The following is a 17,892-nucleotide window of genomic DNA, read 5'->3' as shown; positions in this document are numbered from 1 at the left end:
TTAGTTAGATCAACCGGAACCAAAAACACAACTGATGTACTTGTTGCATCAAAGAGTACAGAACAGTACTCTACTCTCAGCCAGTCTTGTCTCATTGTTCCAAGGTTACCACAGCGAGCAGGATGCAGTTCATGGCCTGACCTGATGGTAGAGTGGAGAATGGGAAGTGGGGACCTGACAAGAGCTGAGATGATAGAGCTGGATAAAGAAGGACGCGGTCTCTTGACATGTCTTCACCACAAAACTTCAAATGCTATTAGATTATTAATGATAATCTTAAACTACAATTTATTTTATTATTAAGTTTATTTATTTTATTTAGCCTTGTTGTGCAAGTTCTCTGGAGCTTGTGCAGAGGCAGCAGCTTTTGCCAGAGGGGAACTGGAATCCCCTGGTTGGGCCTGGGTTCTCCTGAGGTTTTTTTTCTCGATTAGAGTTTTGGGTTCCTCGCCACCGTTTGCATACTGTTTTTGCACTATCTGCCTGACCGGGGGGGCTGCTTTAGAATTTTAAAGTTTTACTTAATTAATATTGCATATAGGAATTTATAGTCTGTTATATTTGACCTGTGCTTCTCTCTCCTTTATCCTAAATGTGTGCTCTCACTGAGCGTGTGTGTGTGTGTGTGTGTGTGTGTGTGTGTGTGTGTGTGTGTGTGTGCGTACTTGTCTGTGTATGTACGTGTGTGTGTGTGTTGTGTGTGTGTGCGTGCGCATCCGTGTGTGTGTGTGTGTGTCTCTATGTCTATGTGTGTTAGTACGTGTGCATGTGTGTGTGGAGTGTTTTGTATGTGGGTATGTCTGTCTTCTGTGTTTTCAACCTTTTCTTGTTTTTGCAGGTACAACTTTAATTATTTTGCTTATAGTCAATATGTCTCATGTACAGCTGCTTTGTAACAATGAAAATTGTAAAAGCGCTTTACAAATAAACTTGAGTTGAGTTGATCGGTAAAGGAAAAAGTGGTATTGGTGCATCCTTAGCTTAAATAGAGCGGTCATATTGAGTGATGCTTTCCCTACTCATTCATTGTAATGGCAGTGGTGCATCTTGTTAATATGTGTTATCTTTGGTTGTGTTCAACTGAAGTCATATACATCTGGGATTTGCTGTGTAAACATGTAGGTGAGTTAATTTTATTAAATTTTCCAGTAAATATTCAATTTTTTTATATTTTTGGAGCTTTGGTGTGCCGACTTTATGTACAATTCCTTATTAGTTTTTTGGTCGAGCACCCACTTGACTTTTCTATTTTGGTACTAGCTACCTTTTTGTTCAGCTGAACATTGAAGGAATTTACGTTTCTCACCGTGACATGTGCTGACAGCGAAGCCAATGCGTTTGTGTTCTCGATCGAAAACCACATAGAATCCCTCCATGATGACAGCACCCATTACTGTACCAGTGCTGGACTGAGAGACAGCGAATTTATAACAGTCCTCTTGTGCCGAGGCCACGTCTTCCACCGGCCTCAAATACTGCTGCAGAGATCCAGGAGAAAGACACACATCAATCAGAAGGAGAAATTTTTTTTAATTACATTTTTATCTTAACAAGTCACACAATGCACATCTAAAGCACAGTAAAAGTACAACCTAATGCTGAAGGCAGTATGCAAATACAAACATTGCATATTACCAAAAGTACAGACATACCTGTGGTAGGATAGAGATGCGGAAAGACTGGTTTCTGTTCTCACTCATCAGGTAGAGGGAGATCACTGGGAAGATGTGCCAGGGTGTGGTGCCAGACTGCCAACATACCAGCTGCTCACCCAGCCAAAAACCTGAGGGAAACTGTTCGGTCTGCAATGAAGGTGGACAGAGTTGAGCATAGAGCCTTCTCACACTATGCCTGGGGCCCCCAAAACTCAGTCCTGGAGGGCCAGTATCACACAGAGTTTAGCTCCAACCTACTTCAACACACGTTTGCACATTTCTACTATGCCTAGTATGACCTTGATTAGCTGGTTCAGATGTGTTTGATTGGGGTTCAAGCTCTCTCAAACTCTGCAGGACACTGGCCCTCCAGGACCAAGCTTAGGGACCCCTGCACTATGCGAACTGAACCATTACCAAGTACATTTAACACCTAAAGAATCTAGTGGTACTTTGATATCATTGAATATCATAACTGGATCAGTCTGAACAAGCACGTACATGAAGTTAAACATACCCAGTAAGCCGCAAACTTAAAGAAGCAATGTAGAGATTTTAGCGGCATCTAGTTCTCATTTTGTCTGCGTAGCTAGCTGCAGCTGTAGTGAGTTTGCTGTGTTTGCTTGAACTGGACTAGTAGTTGTTTGTTAGAAAGGATCATTGAACTTCCTACACTGACCTTAAGGTAAGATGATGTTTGTTAAGTAGCAGTTTAGCCCCTAGCCACCTAGCTTGAGTTTCACCTAGCACTTGTAGTCATTTTGAAGCCTTGAGCTGTTAACTGAGTAGTTGGGCTCAGCTGTGAAGCAGTCACTGACCCAGTAAGCAATTAGGGAGCCTCTATACCAACACCCGCCCCCACCCACAGAGGAGGACAGCAGCTAGATTTTGTCCTGACTCATAACTGCACAGCTAGTAATATTCTAGTTACTCCCTTGCATGACTCTGACCATTTTTTATCACGTTCAACTGTAACTCTTCTTGTAATGTCATGATCCTGACCTTCTTGTCAGGAGTTTTCTAGTTCTGTGGACAGGGTTGTGACAGTACCATCTCTTTTGTGCTTATTGTGTTTTGTGTGGAAGCAGGTGGCCTTTGTTGTCACTTTGTGCCATGTGCTCTACTGTGTCTTGGCCCCGCCCCCTTGCTTCCCAGTAATATTCCCCTGAGTGTTTCATTCCTCTCACATGCCAAGTGTAATTTTCCCATAATCTTCCGCTTAGTGTTTCATTCCCCTCACCTGCCCTTTGTAAATTTCCCTCGTTAGTTTTCCCCTTTTAAGGCCCTTGTGTTCTCTGTCTGTGCCGGTTCGTTTTGCAATGTGTGCAGAGTTTTGTGTTAAGTACGTGTGGAGTATTGCCTAAGCATCTTGTTTCTCTGTTCCAGTCTTACCTGTCGTATAAAATTGACTTTTTATTCTTGTCCTTTGGACTTCCTTTGTTTTGCCCCCTCGTGGGATGTATTTGTTTTTGAGTTCTGTTTAATTTACTGTTTGCCCCCATCGTGGGTTTTTGTTTTAATAAAGTCTTTGTTGCTACCTGCTGTCTGCATCTGGGTTCTTCCTGCCAGATTCATGTAATCTCACCTCTCACCCCTAACCCTGTTTCTTTCTGTCATAATCTTCGTTGCCTCTCTCCCACCTGCTTTTCATTCATGGTCTCTTTCTCCCTACCCACCACAAACCTCTACTTATCTCTCAACGTCTGCCCATTCACTTCTAGGCCTGCACGTGCAACACCCTCTTGCCCCTGGCTTTCTGATACTCTTTGTGACCATCGGACCAACTCTAGAGACAAGGCAAATCTGGAGAGGTCAGCAGGGTCTCTAGATTTGCCTTGTCTCTAGAGTTGGTCCGATGGTAGTATCAAAGTATCAAAATCTTCTAAAAACTCTTTTGCTACTGATATATCTGCAGCCAAAATCAAGTACTTTAAAAGAAAAATCAAACTGCATCTAAACCCCGTCAAATATTTTCAACCTTCTCCTCTCTTCTCTGTCCCCCTCCACCTCCCCCAATACCTCACTGACTGCTGATGACTGCAAACTTCTTCACTAATAAAGTGGAGACCGGACTTCCGGTGGCGAGCTCAAGAGTATGGCTGCGTAATCGTGCTTTCCCGTTTGGTCGGAGTTTACTCCCCAATTAGAATACAATTACAACTCAAGTTTCGTTCAAATTAATGATGGAAGGGGACAGAAACGCGAAAGGCAAAGGTAAACAATCTAGGAAGGAGGATAACAGCGATAACACCTTGATTGAGTGTGCTGAGGCCGAGGAGCAAGAGTGTCATGGCGGGCACAGACCGAACCTGCGGCTAATCGGGGATGAAATGGAAAATAACATTGCCGTCATTCGATCGGACATACAGATGATGACTACAGAGATGAAGTCAGAACTGAGTAATTTCCGAGAGAGAATTAGAGATGACATGAAAAGAGAACTTACAAACTTTCGGGAGGAAATTCAGCGGAGTTTGAACGAGGTCGCGACCGATCTAAAAAAACACGACGGACAGAGTGAGTGAAGCCGAGACTCAGATTGCCGAAGTAAAAGAATGGTCCGTGGACGTTAGAGAGGCATTGAACCAGTCATTGCAAATTCAAGAAAGCCTACGATCAAAGTTGACGGACATGGAGGCTCGTTCGAGGCGTAACAATATCCGCATCTATGGCATCCCAGAAGAGGCTGAGGGGAAAAGCATGACTCAGTTTATGGAAAACTTAATAAAAAAAGAACTGGAGCCCGTCACGAATGTTGATCTACGTGTATGTGGATACAACGGTGCCACCGATCACTCGGTCCTAAACCGCCAGGAGAGGCCCAACCTAGATCAGTGATTGTTTACTTCCAGGAATTTAAAACTAAAGAGTTGGTCCTGCACTCCGCCTGGAAGAAAAAGGAGATCTACTATGGCGACAGGAGGATATATTTTGATCACGACTACCCAGCAGAAACGATGGCAAAAAGAAAAGAATACGTGCAGATCAGGAGGATTCTCAGGGAAAGAGGAATACAGTTTCAGACCCCGCCCCCAGCGAAATTGAGAGTCTTTTTTGAAAGCGGGTCTCGCACATATGAATGCGCAGCGGATGCGGCAGAGGATCTGAAGAACAGAGGAATTCTAAAAGATGGCGAGAAAGCCATTGACACAACGGACAAAACGCGTAAGACTCTGTGGCAACGAACAACGAGATCGACAACCCGACAGATCAGCCAGGAACGGATTAAAGAGAAGCTGCGGAGTTTTCAACACCCAAAATAGACTTAAAAGTAAAGGTGGCTAGAGTCATCGATCGGATACGTAGGCTAACTACTACATCTACACTCAAGAATAAAGATCCGGATATGTGATGCGGACATGGACGGTGGAGAGTTAATGACATTTGAGTGGAACTGCAGTAAGGAATGGCATTGCTTAAAATGGTGGGTAAGAGAACTTGCTGCTATCGCTGGACTTGTGAATGGACTAAGTAATTGAGTTAATGATTAAAATCAACCTTTGCCGTTAACTGAGTATATAGTTGACCAACAAAGACGGGTAAGAAACTTGAGTTTTCCGTTTCTAAGTGCATATAGTAACGTTACCCTCAACAATATTATAATTTGCACTGAAGGGGGCTAGCTAGAATTCTCCCCCGATAAGAAGTGGTGGTTACTTCAAAATGGAGGTCTATTTACTTTCTTTGTTTCTTAGTAGGAATGTTTTCTTTCATGTTTTGTTCTTGTTAAATAGTTCCAAAATGGTTCTGGTTTGGTCACCAGTAATGGGTGGTAAACACACTGAATATTGTTGCAGGTTTAAATGCAAAGTCAGGAGTATAGGGTAGTTACCCTTAATGTCAATGGCCTACACAACCCAATTAAGAGAAGCAAGGTTATTGCAAAGACGAAAAAGGAGAAGATGCATATCATTTTCTGGCAGAAAACTCACCTTAATGATATAGAGCATGAAAAATGAAAGAAACAAGGGTTTAAGAATGTATTTTATTCATCCTATAAGAAGGGGGGAAAAAGAGGGGTAGCAATACTCATATCTAATAGTGTAAACTTCCGGATGATCTCTGAAAAGAAAGACAGAGAGGGTCGTTATGTCCTGGTTAAGGGACTATTAGATCAAAAGGAGGTAGTGCGGTCCAAGCAGAGGCGCAGTGCGTGTACTGGACAACACGGATGAGGTTGGGTCTTCCTCCCCAGTGGGGAGCGCCTGCAGGTTCACCACCTGGTCTCTAGGGGGAGTGGTGGGAACTTTGGGCACGTAGCCGGGCCGGGGTCTCAGGAACATGTGAGAATCACCGTGCCCGAGTTCTAGGCAATCTGTGGACATGAAGGGTGTAGGTCCCCTACCCTCTTGGAGGTGAGCGCCATCAGGAGAGCCATCCTTATCGTGAGGTGAGAAAGAGCGGCAGCTCCGAGGGGCTCGAAGGGGGGGAGGCCCGCCACCTAGGTCGCAAGAGGGTACGGGGCACGGATGAGGCGGTCGGGTTGAGCGGCCATAGCGGCTACATACACTCCCAGTGAGGAGGGGGGAGAGGTTACTCTCCAGTCTCTCTTGAGGAAGGGACAGGACGTTCCCGATCGAGCAACTCTGCGGGTCTTCTCTCGAGAAGAGCACCAGGACGAGAAGAGGCGTCACTTATGGGCGTATAGCCGCCTAGTGGCCGAGGCCCTAGCCTGAGAGATGTCCCAACCATCGCAGAGGGTGGGCCACTCAGGATCTTCTCGTCCCGTCCAGACATGGATGTTCCAGGGGTCTGCCTGGGATGCCGTTACGTGCCCTTCCCCTGTGACAGAAGGTCCTCTGTCAGGAGAATCGGCCAGGGGGGAGTTGTTATCAGAAGCACCAGCTCTGAGAACCAAGTCCGGTTGGGCCAGTAGGGCGCAACTAGTACCACTTGATGCTCCTCTTCCCTGACCTTGCACAGGGTCTGTGCAATGAGGCTCAATGGGGGGGGAAGGCGTACTTCCGCTTGTCCCGCGGCCAGCTGTGTGCAAGGGCATCCGTGCCAAGGGTTGCCTCGGACAGGGAGTACCAAAGCGGACAATGGGTGGAGTCTGGGGAGGCAACAGGTCCACCTGTGCCTGGCCGAACTGCTCCCAAATGAGCTGGCGCGGGGATGGAGTTGCCACTCTCCACGAGGCATCGACTGATGAGAGAGCGCATCGGCTGTCTGGTTCAGGACGCCTGAGATATGTGTGGCTCGCAGGGAGCTGATCACCTGCAGACTCCAAAGAAGGAGGCGTCGGGCGAGTCGTGTTAGCTGCCGTGAGCGAACGCCACCCTGACGATTGAATACGCCATGGCAGCTGAGCTGGCCGTCCGGACCAGCACGTACTTGCCCCGCACGAGAGGTTGTAACCTCCTCAGTGCAAGTAGCACAGCCCACAACTCTAGGCAGTTGATATGCCAATGCAGGCGGGGGCCCATCCACCGCCCCGACACTGCGTGCCCATTGCACACGGCACCCTAACCCTGCAGGGAGGCATCCGTCGCCACGACGTGTCTTGACACCTGCCCTAGGGGGACTCCTGTCCATAAAAAGGTCATAGAAGACCAGGGGGGTTGGGGTGCGTCGGCAGACAGGCGTGATAACCATACACCTGCTGCCGGTGTGCCACGCTCTCCAAGGAACCCGACTCTGTAGCCAGTGTTGGCGCGGTCGCATGTGCATCAACCCGAGGGGGACCACCCCCGCCGAGGATGCCATGTATCCCAGGAGCCTCAGAAATTGTTTCAGGGGGACCGCTGACTGCCTGAAACCTTCAGGCAGTTCACACTGACTGGGCGCGCTCTGTAGTCAGTCGCGCTGTCATGGAGACCGAGTCGAGTTCCATACCAAGAAAGAGGATGCTCTGCACGGGGGAGAGCTTGCTCTTTTCCCAGTTGACCTGTAGCCCCAACCAATCTAGGTGCCGGAGCACCAGGTCCCTGTGTGTACACAACAGATCTCGCGAGTGTGCCAAAATGAGCCAGTCGTCGAGATAGTTTAGTACCCGCACACCTCTTTCCCTGAGGGGAAGGAGGGCGGTTTCCATGATCTTCGTGAAGACACGTGGAGACAGGGACAGACCGAAGGGGAGGACCCTGTACTGATATGCCCACCCCTCAAAAGCGAACCGTAGGAATGGCCGATGTCAAGGGAGGAAAGAGACATGAAAGTACGCGTCCTTCAGGTCGATTGCCATGAACCAGTCCTGACATCTGACAGACGTCAGGATGCGCTTCTGCGTGATCCTCCTGAACGGCAGCTTGTGTAGGTGCTTGTTCAGGGCATGCAGATCTCGGATGGGGCGCAGCCTCCCGCCTTTCTTGGGACAATGAAGTACGGGCTGTAAAACCCGTTGAACATCTCGGCTGGTAGGATGGGCTCGATCGCTCCCTTCGAAACGTGCTCAAGACTGATTATCATTCAGCTCGGATCATCAACTATAACCAGCTATCCACCAAGTCTGCGAGGAACCTGGGGGTGATGTTTGACGATCAGCTTAAATTCACCTCTCACATCGCAGCAGCCACTCGAACATGCAGGTATGTGCTCTACAAAATCAGACCTTTCCTGTCTGAGCATGCATCTCAGCTGCTAGTCCAAGCTCTGGTCATATCAAGACTGGACTACTGCAATTCTCTACTGGCGGGCCTTCCAACCAATGCAGTCAAGCCCATGCAAATGATCCAGAATGCAGCAGCATGTCTGGTTTTCAATCAGCCAAAAAAGAACCCATGTAACACCCCTCCTAATTTCACTTCATTGGCTGCCAGTTGCCGCCCGCATCAATTTCAAATCACTGAGACTGGCTTTCAGAGCAGTAAAAGCAAATTCTCCCCTTTACTTTAAGTCACCGCTTCTGGTCTACATCCCCTCCTGTCATCTTTGTTCTGAAAATAAGCGACACCTGGTTGTTCCATCACAACGAGGCATCAAATCGCTTTCAAAAACTTACATTCAGTCCCTCTGTGGTGGAAAGAACTGCCAGCCTCCACCCGAACTGCACATTCTTCCCAACTTTCAAAAAATACTCAAGACTGATTAACCAATGAGTGTCTATGTTTTTTGTCTAATTAAAAACATTGTGTTTCATGTTGTTCATCCTCTCCCTTGCTTACTACAGCTTTAATCCTCCTAGTAACATGGCCTTGTAAACTATCGGTACAGTTTACCATGTTGACAAAATGTTATATGCCCTCCTACTTGTAAGTCGCGTTGGATAAAAGCGTCTGTCAAATGAATGAATGTAATCAAATAAATATGTAAATTTATGTAATAAATGAGGATGCGAATTACAACCAACGGCTCATTCCACCACTCACCCCTCCCTTTCGAAGCACTACAGTGGCTGACACAGGACCAATATGTCATCACGTTTTTGCTTCTTTGCTGAAGGAAATAACATATTTATGAAACGTGCTCTGTAGAGCAGTTTGTCCATTTAGGGCTACTGTAGAAAAACATGGCGAACAGAAATAGCTCATTATAACCAGTGTTGTGTATTACAGTTACATATTACTTTTTGCTGTAATGCAGTAGTGTAAGGCATTACTAATACATTTTCAGTAATATTTTATGCGGTACATGTTCAGTAACGCTTGCATTACAACAAACTTTTCGCCCGCAAGACATTAACAAATCAAAAATCCCGCAAGTAAGTTATATTTCCTGTTCGTGAATAGATGTGTATGGTGTCATTCATCTTCCTCTGGCTGGTGGAACTTTGTATTTTGTATTGTAACACGGCATGATTTCAGCCTCTGAGCTAAAGGTCCGAGGCTATTGGCCCCGCCCGGTTCGCTGTAAGCCTTAGCGCCAGTGTTGCCAGGGTCGCGGTTTTCCCGCACAATTGGGCTATTTTGAAAATGCAGTTGCGGGAAAAATTATGGAGCTGCTGGTTACAGGTTTTTGGGCTACTTTCCTAATGTACTGCGGCCGCCAAAATGTTTATTTATATTCTAAGGATAAATGCTAATTGATGAGATTCTTAATGTGTATTCATACTCTGATGAATACCTGGCAACTCCAGGATCGGACCAGTTTTTAAAAGTGTGGGTAACGAGTGTCTGACAGGCAGGCTACAGTACAGGGAGGGACACGGGAGCTCAGCTCAATCAAATACCCCTTTTCCACCAAAATGAACCGGGTGCTGGTTCGGAGATAGTGCTATTGCTGGTTCAGAGCTGGTTTCACTGGTGAACCTGCTAAGAACCGGTTTGCTTTTCCACGTTAGAGAGCCTCAAGGGAGCGAGGTCATACGTCACTGATTACGTCTCATCTTTCCCAGCAACATTAGCATGGTAGCGCCAAACATAAAACACCATCAACAATGGCGGACGTTGCGTTGCTTGTGATGTTCATGGCTTTGCGAGCGTACAATCTGCAGAGTGCAAGAAAACAGTTTTTTTCTTCCTCAAACCAGTTTTGCTTTTGTTTCGCGTCCATCGTGAATTGAATTGAATTTCAAAAATGGCGGTCAGTGTTCGTCAGTGGTCACGTTAACCCCGCCCCCAGCACCTGACGCAAGCAGTTCTTACTTCTAGCCCAGCAACGTTTCGGTGCTAGATAAGAACCACTTTTTCTGGTTCGGAGCTGGTGCTTTGGATGTGGAAAGACAAAGAACCGATTTGGAACTAGGCTCTGGCTCCAAACCAGCACCGAAACTGCCTTGGTAGAAAAGGGCTAAAAGAGGAAAATATAGCGGTGGTATTAGACAATGCATCCGAATTATGTTTTTACCAATGTTTCGTACTACTAAGGTGCATGTCATGTTGCACAATGAAAGAAATCACGTGTAAGTGTACAACAGCTGATTCTTCCGGCTGCCAAATATCACGTTTGAGCAGCGCTGTACGCAGTGTAGAACAACTAAAACATTGACGTGCTTGCACACATTATACATACAGTATGCAATACATTTAACCATGCTTATTTCTTAAGCAAGTTTTTGCATGTCTTACGAAGAAAAAACGAGTTTCTCATCCATTTCCGTGCGTGGCCTCGAGCACACATGGGATCTTTTTTAAAGGGACACTCCACCCAAAAATTAAAATTCTGTTATGGATTACTCACCCTCTAGTTGTTCCAAACCTGTATAAATTTCTTTGTTCGGTTGAACACAAAGATATTTGGTAGAATGTTAGCAACTGAAAATTCTTTGACATCACTGACTACCACAGCAGAAAAGATTATAATGGTAGTCAAAGGTGACCCAGAATTGTATGCTTTCCTAAATCTTCCAAAACATCTTTTGAGTTCAACAGAACAAAACATATATACAATACCTAGGAAACCATTCAGATAAGTAAATATAGCAATAAATATAACCGTAACCGTAATCTTAGTATTTTTTTCAAAAGTAATACTGAAAATATAGCAATAAATATAACCGTAACCGTAATCTTAGTATTTTTTTCAAAAGTAATACCGTAATCTTAGTATTTTTTTCAAAAGTAATACAGGAGTCATGTAATGTATTACAATTCTGAGACAGTAATATTGCAAGGTAATGGATTACTTTTAAATAACAGTAACAAGTAATCTGTTATGTATTACAGTTTGGAAGTAACTTGCACAACACTGATTATAACGTAATGAAAACATAACATTAATGTCTTTATACACCTCTGAAGACATATTATGTATATTATATCGCATTTCTGCAATAGATCCTCTTAAAAATGACACACAGGACCTTTAACTTCACGATGGGCAACATTGTGCTGAAAGTGCTTTTTATCCTTAAAACAGTCGCAACATAATAATGTAAGTGTACGTGGGTCCGGACCGTCCAGTACAGTGTCAGTGCAACCCTTGCAGGGAAGTGGGGACAAGCCTGCTGGGGTAAGGTTCGGTACACTACAATACAATATGAATACGCCCATAGTCACTTTAACCAAAGCATCTTACAGCGCATTCAAGAACTACAGTATGTTTTTTCAGTATGTGTGATCTCACAACTGACCAGCTGAAGTGTTGCATGTTAGGGTACATAAAACCCAAAAACAAACATGCATGTGACAGTGTACTATACAAACTGACCGAGGAGGCAGCTTCAATGGCCTTCACCGCAGACTGGAACACCTTACGTGGGAGACGCAGGTTTGTAGTGCCGCTGTCCACGATACTTTTATCATAGTTATACTAATAGAGAGAGAGAGAATATTTGATGTTAGCAATTAGGGGTGTAACGGTTCAAATTACTCACGGTTCGGTCTGTGTCACGGTTTTAGGGTCACGGTTTCGGTTCGGTTCGATTTGTGCTATGTTCAGGGAAAAGGGACTACTGACAAATAAAAATATGAACAAATAATCAAGCTACAAGTATCAGCACCAATAAAACAACAGAGCAAACCAGAAAATTAAATAAGATACTGTATATATACCTTTTAAGGTAGAAATTGATTAAAGTAATCAAATAAAACATAACATTGCATATGTACAAATTAAATAAAGACGAATCATAATTGAAGTTACAGAAGCTATTGAGTCACAAGCAGTGAGTGATTTCCTTTACTTTTAATATCCCGCAGGAATGAAACGGATCCAGTACACTGATACTGTACACATGCGTTGTTTTTCGTTTGTTTCCTCCATTCACTTAAGACATAACCTACTATGTTTGTTAAGATACTGGACAAGAGGGGCATGTTGACCTACTTCGTGTGTGAATTTGTCCGTTTAAGTGCTTCAAAGACAACTCAATATTTGCGCCATGTCTGAGATTTTCCTTATGCGCGCTTCGGATCTTCTCACAGCGCGAAAGCGAGTTTTCTTGTGCATCATCTTGCACTTAAATGTTTAAATTGGCAAGGCTTGAATGAGTGTAGTTTAAACAGCAACATGTGCTGTTCAGGTCTCACCTGCACTCGCAGGTGATGAAAGCATAAATGACTGATCATATTACAGCATACGTCAATCCTATTGAAATTTGTCTACGTTATTTGATTTGTTGTAGGTATTAAATGTGTATCTATCGACAAACATACATTAGCTGAACTTTGTCAGTCTGTTTTATGCATTATAATTTTTAATGAACCATATTATAAATGCGTCGTCAGATTTAAGATGAGCCGCGGTCCAAGCGCGTTGGACCGTGTGCCGAACCGTTGGTGGAGAACCGTGCGGTTCAATTATTTATCGAGAACCGTTACACTCCTAGCAATGCTTCATATGCTTTGAGAACAAGCAGCGTTGTCCTACATAGCTCTGCTAGCTTCATATCTGTGACTCCATGCTTTTCTCTGACATAAAATCATTTAGACTCCTTTCAGTATTTCAATAAATAAAAAGGTTATTTACTTGGATAATCTACAGTCCATTTTTGCCTTACATCTGGGTCATTAATGACCATCTGACTTTACAATGATCCCTTTGTATCTAAACAGGTAGACTTAAATAGTATTGAACGTAAACACAACTGGCATCGTATTCACTGCATTCTTATTTGATAATCATCTGCATTCTTATTTAATAATCAAAGGTCAAGGCTAAAAACAATATTAGAAAGAATGAATGCTGAAAAACATGAAAATCGTGCATACCTCTTTGCAGTCCATATTGAGGTCCTGCCCGTTAACTTCAATGCGCACTATGATGACCTCATAATACCATTCCCGCCTGATTGGTGTGTACCACAGCTCACCGACATATAAGGATGGATCTATTCCCCCAATGATCTATGAGGAATAAATACATCTGAATGAAAAACACTGGAAAAAGTGTAATGTCGTTTTCAAATCTCTTGTTTCTTGTGTAAATGAAGAAATAGTTCCCCCAATACTTAAACTGCTGTCATCATGTTCTGTGCAATTTCCATCTGTCCTATGAGCTCCCCACCGATTCTTTATTGTTGGAATTGCACAGAAATTGTTGTTGCTTGTGTGATGGTGTCTGCTGATTTCTAATACTTTAATTTTGCTCCATATAGTCATATGATATGACTGTCATCTTGTGGAGCACAAAAGTAGGACTATAACATAATCTTCAGATTGTTCTTGTCCATAGAATAAAAGCATAAAGCAAACCAGGGTATTCCAAAAACAAAACTAACAAAAATCACCATAGCAGTAAAAGACTATATGACACATGCTCCATTTTCCAAGTCTTTTTGAACCATATGACAACATTTTGTGAGGTACACCCTGAGGCATAACCCAGTTAACACAGTTACGTTGTGAAGATGTATCTGGACCGGACCATATTCGTTCCAGCAACATAATTTGTTATTCCCATATACGTCATCACAACATAATATTGGATGTTGGAAGACGCACCTGGACTGGACCATATTCGGTGTACCAAATAATGTTTCCCAAGAACCAAACGAGCACATTGTTAACATTGCTAAACAGAGAACTCTCGTGCTGGAGAAGTGCACGGACATAGCAGAAGCGCACACTAAATAAATAGAAACACAATTTCAATTGTTGTATTTTATCAAACTCCAGTTTAAAAATTTCAGCTGTGAAAAGTCGTATGTACTGTATAGCATTCGTCTTGACATTATAACAGATTTTACTCTGATCTAACATAATAAATAAAAATCACCAGATACAGTACATTTGAAAAATGGGATTATCCAGGTTATCCGGAGACCAACATACCATGTCGCTACAACCTTATCCGTAGGATCAATTCACAACGTTATTTCAGGACGTGGCCGCAACATTTCTGGGACTTTAGAAAAGATCTGAAAAAAATTTGTGATCACGATCTGTGGACGTCATGGTAATGTTATGCTGACCAAATGAATACTAACTATTTAGGAGCAGGGTAACTATTTAGGAGGGTAAATTCTGAATGATCCCATGCTCAGTGAGTTTCTCACCATACTGCCCCCTACAGTAGAACTGCCTGCGCTGTAGTTCTGGGTGAATCCTGCTCCACAGAGCTGCAGTGAAAACACATCTGGGACGCTGGTCTGTCTCAGCAGAGAGTCGAAGAACGGCTCCAACATCTCATCCGGCTGAGGGAGAGAGAGAGCCTTAGTAGAAGCATTTCAGACTGCTTACAGAGTGTCAGACTGACTAGACTGCAGAATGTCATATGAAATGGGTGAGCACAATGAAGTGTGTTAAAAATATTTTAAATACAGAATATATTTTTGAAATAACATGTGGGATGTAAAGAAAAACATGAATGACATTAGGTAATTATCATACACAGCTCAGAAACAGTGTGGACAAACCCTTGCAATCTCCGCATAGGCAAGCCCTAGTATTCCCTCCCAGTTGGATCCATTGATGAAGAAGCGGTCAGACTGGGTAATGGCAGCTATGTTTACCCTCAGTGAAACATTGGGCCCATGAGGAATTGACACCAAATCTGTACCCAGTTCCCCTTCCCAGCGGCCCTGTGTGTATGGCACATACACACTGCGGACCAGGTCTCTGTACGACGTAGAACTGCAACAAAAGAAAAAGAAGCACTCTTTAATAGGAGTATCTGAAAAGCTGTTTCTCTAAATCAAAATGAATTGAAAAAATATTCTAGGCATTTTTAGACCATTGAGCATTTTGTGTGGTGCAAACTATATTGCACTTATTAGGGCATCCGCAGCAGAGGAATGTCATTGTCGTTCCAGAACAAATTTGGCAATATTAACCCTGTTTTTGTTCTGCTTGCAGTAATGCTTTGTTTTTATGCACAAGTATTTCAAATGTGACGATGATCAGCTACAATGAATAATAGAGAAAAAACAGTCATCCTTGTGATGGATATGTCATGATTCTGTCCTATCATGTCATGTCTTTCTCGGTCTTATTGCAGAATCATGGCAAAGCCTTAGGTTTTATGTGGAGAGAGGCGTTTTGGCCCTGTAGGCCTTCCATATACTCTCTCTCTAGCCTTGTCTCTGTTCCCGCCCTCTCGTTCTCTCGTTAGCTTCCCTTCAGTGTTTCATCCCCTACACCTGTCCCTTATTAATTATTCTCTGTCTGTCCCCCTATAAAATATCCTTGTTTCTATTGTCCTGTGCTCGTTCGTTGTACTTGTGTCCTTACTTGTGCTTACCTCCGTGCTGCTGTTCATGGTTTGCTGTGGATTGCCCCAAGTCAAGTTATGTCTAGTAAGTGTTTAGTTTACCTTATGTCTAGTGTTGTTGTAGTTTCGTGTTAATTAGTCTACATCCTGTTTTGATTATTATCCTGTTTTCTCGTTTGTACCCCATCGTGGGTTTTTGTTTTGTTTTTTGTTTAAATAAACCTTGTTTTTGTTATACCCCGAAACGCTGCCTGCACTTGGTTTCTTCCCCACCATATTCGTGACAGGATAATTCATTAGCCAAAAGTTAACCATATTATAGTAAAAGTTTCATAATTATTTTGCCTTTTTTTGTTATGTGTAAAACCACATTTATAACTGTATGCATGATACACCTGTAATCGCAGGGAGGTATCTGACGTAATAACAGTATAAATATGTAAGACATCTTGCACCTGCTGCGACCATGGACAGGCAAATGGATTTTCTCTTAAACCTGTACATGATCGTTGACCTATGCACATTCTCAAGTAGACAACACCTGCCTGTTGATGCAATATTGTTTACCCTGTTCTAAAGCCCTGAAAAAAGTGCTAGACAGAAACATTGCACAAATGTACAGTATGTTGACTGCTTGAACATGAAGCAGACAGTCTTTTGAAGCGTTACAAGACATAAACATGCAGAAACCTAATATGAACAGCATGTTCCTGTTCTCTTTGTCGGTGTGTTGTGTTGTTTTCTCAACCTCTGTGATACGTAGCACTGTAAACAATATATGTAATATGTAAAAAAAATAATAAAGCGACACGGAGTTAGCTTTCACTGTTATGCTGATGATACTCAACTTTATATTTCCTCGAAGCCTCATGAAACACAGCAGTTCCATCGAATAATGGAATGCATAGTCGATATAAAAAACTGGATGAGTAACAACTTTTTATTACTGAACTCGGACAAAACGGAAGTGTTACTTATTGGACCGAAAACTGCTATAAGTAACAACCAAGAATACTGTTTAACTATTGACGGATGTTCCATAAAACCCTCGTCGTCAGCAAAGAATCTTGGCGTTCTATTCGATAGTAATCTATTGTCTCTGTGTCTGTGTGTGTTGGTGTGTGTGCGTGTTGTGTGTGTGGTGTGTTTTGTGTGTGGGTGTGTCTGTCTTCTGTGTTTTCAACCTTTTCTTGTTTTTGCAGGTACAACTTTGATTGTTTTGCTTGTAGTCAATGTGTCTCATGTGCAGCTGCTTTGTAACAATGAAAATTGTAAAAGCGCTATATAAATAAAGTTGAGTTGAGTAAACTGGCGTAGATTTTGTCCCAGTCATCCTTTTTGCTCTTTCAATCGCACATGTACATAACCTCTCACAATCATGAAACTCAAGACAAACGACAAAAATACAGCCCGACCATGGCGTCATTCAGCTGTCCCAATGCTAGTGCAACCAGGAAAATGGCCGGATGGAATTGGCTAATGACAATCTAATAAGAATTACTATTGAATTATAAAAAAAAACATGAAAATTCATCATGAAAGTCCTCTAAGCTGGACATTATATAAAACCTGCATAATACATTTGCGTGTGATTAGTTAATTCTTTATGATTACTCACAGTGAGCGATGGTAGTATCTGTGTAGAAATGGGTGAGCAGCAGCACCCACTGCAAAATTACTGCTGCCTGTATCCACCAAGATGTTCAGCTGAAACAGAGTGAATATACTGTACTTTCACATTTATCTTTGAGGTAAAACAATGAATATTTGATTTTTACTAGGGCTGGTAATTTAATGCAGCAATTGATATAAATGAGTTGAGCCCACTAAGCTATACATACCTTTTGTAATAAAATATTTTCGTGCCATTTATTTCATAGATATAAATATCTCCGGCAGCCCCACTAACGTATAGCTTGTCTTCAAACAACCAAACAAGCAAACAGGAAGGAACATAAAAGAATCTAAAGGTCTTGACACACAACAACAACAACAAAAAATCAAGGAAGACAAGTTGTAAAAAAGATTCCTTAATCTACCTGGGGCAGACTGACAAACCCATCATTTGTATTACACATATGTAATTGGACAACTTTCTTTTTGTTGCTCACCTGTCTGCAGTAGTTGTTTAGGGACATCGAGTCAAGTCAATTGTATTTATATAGTGCCTTTCACAATTTCTTCGATGCAATGTAGCTTTACATGCATTATAATAAAAAATAGCAGATGAATAAATAAACAAAGTCAGCATATAGCATTAAAATACATT

The 17,892-nt window shown here is 42.9% G+C and overlaps 1 protein-coding gene across 1 annotated transcript in view; it reads right to left on the bottom strand.

Moving 5' to 3' along the window:
- Positions 1-17,892, bottom strand: part of bace1 (beta-secretase 1) — a 65,597-nt gene that overhangs the window by 30,634 nt on the left and 17,071 nt on the right. Inside the window, exons 2-8 of the mRNA XM_057350509.1 lie at positions 17,242-17,330; positions 14,830-15,046; positions 14,470-14,607; positions 13,184-13,318; positions 11,682-11,783; positions 1,653-1,802; positions 1,307-1,478 (exon numbers count right to left, since the gene is read on the bottom strand). Coding sequence (XP_057206492.1) covers positions 1,307-1,478; positions 1,653-1,802; positions 11,682-11,783; positions 13,184-13,318; positions 14,470-14,607; positions 14,830-15,046; positions 17,242-17,330 — 1,003 coding nt within the window. The remainder of the gene's footprint in view (positions 1-1,306; positions 1,479-1,652; positions 1,803-11,681; positions 11,784-13,183; positions 13,319-14,469; positions 14,608-14,829; positions 15,047-17,241; positions 17,331-17,892) is intronic.

This window comes from Triplophysa rosa, linkage group LG14, assembly GCF_024868665.1.
Source record: "Triplophysa rosa linkage group LG14, Trosa_1v2, whole genome shotgun sequence".
NCBI classification, from domain to species: domain Eukaryota; kingdom Metazoa; phylum Chordata; class Actinopteri; order Cypriniformes; family Nemacheilidae; genus Triplophysa; species Triplophysa rosa.
Note: the sequence above shows the minus strand (reverse complement) of the source record. Positions and strands in the feature narration are given on the sequence as shown.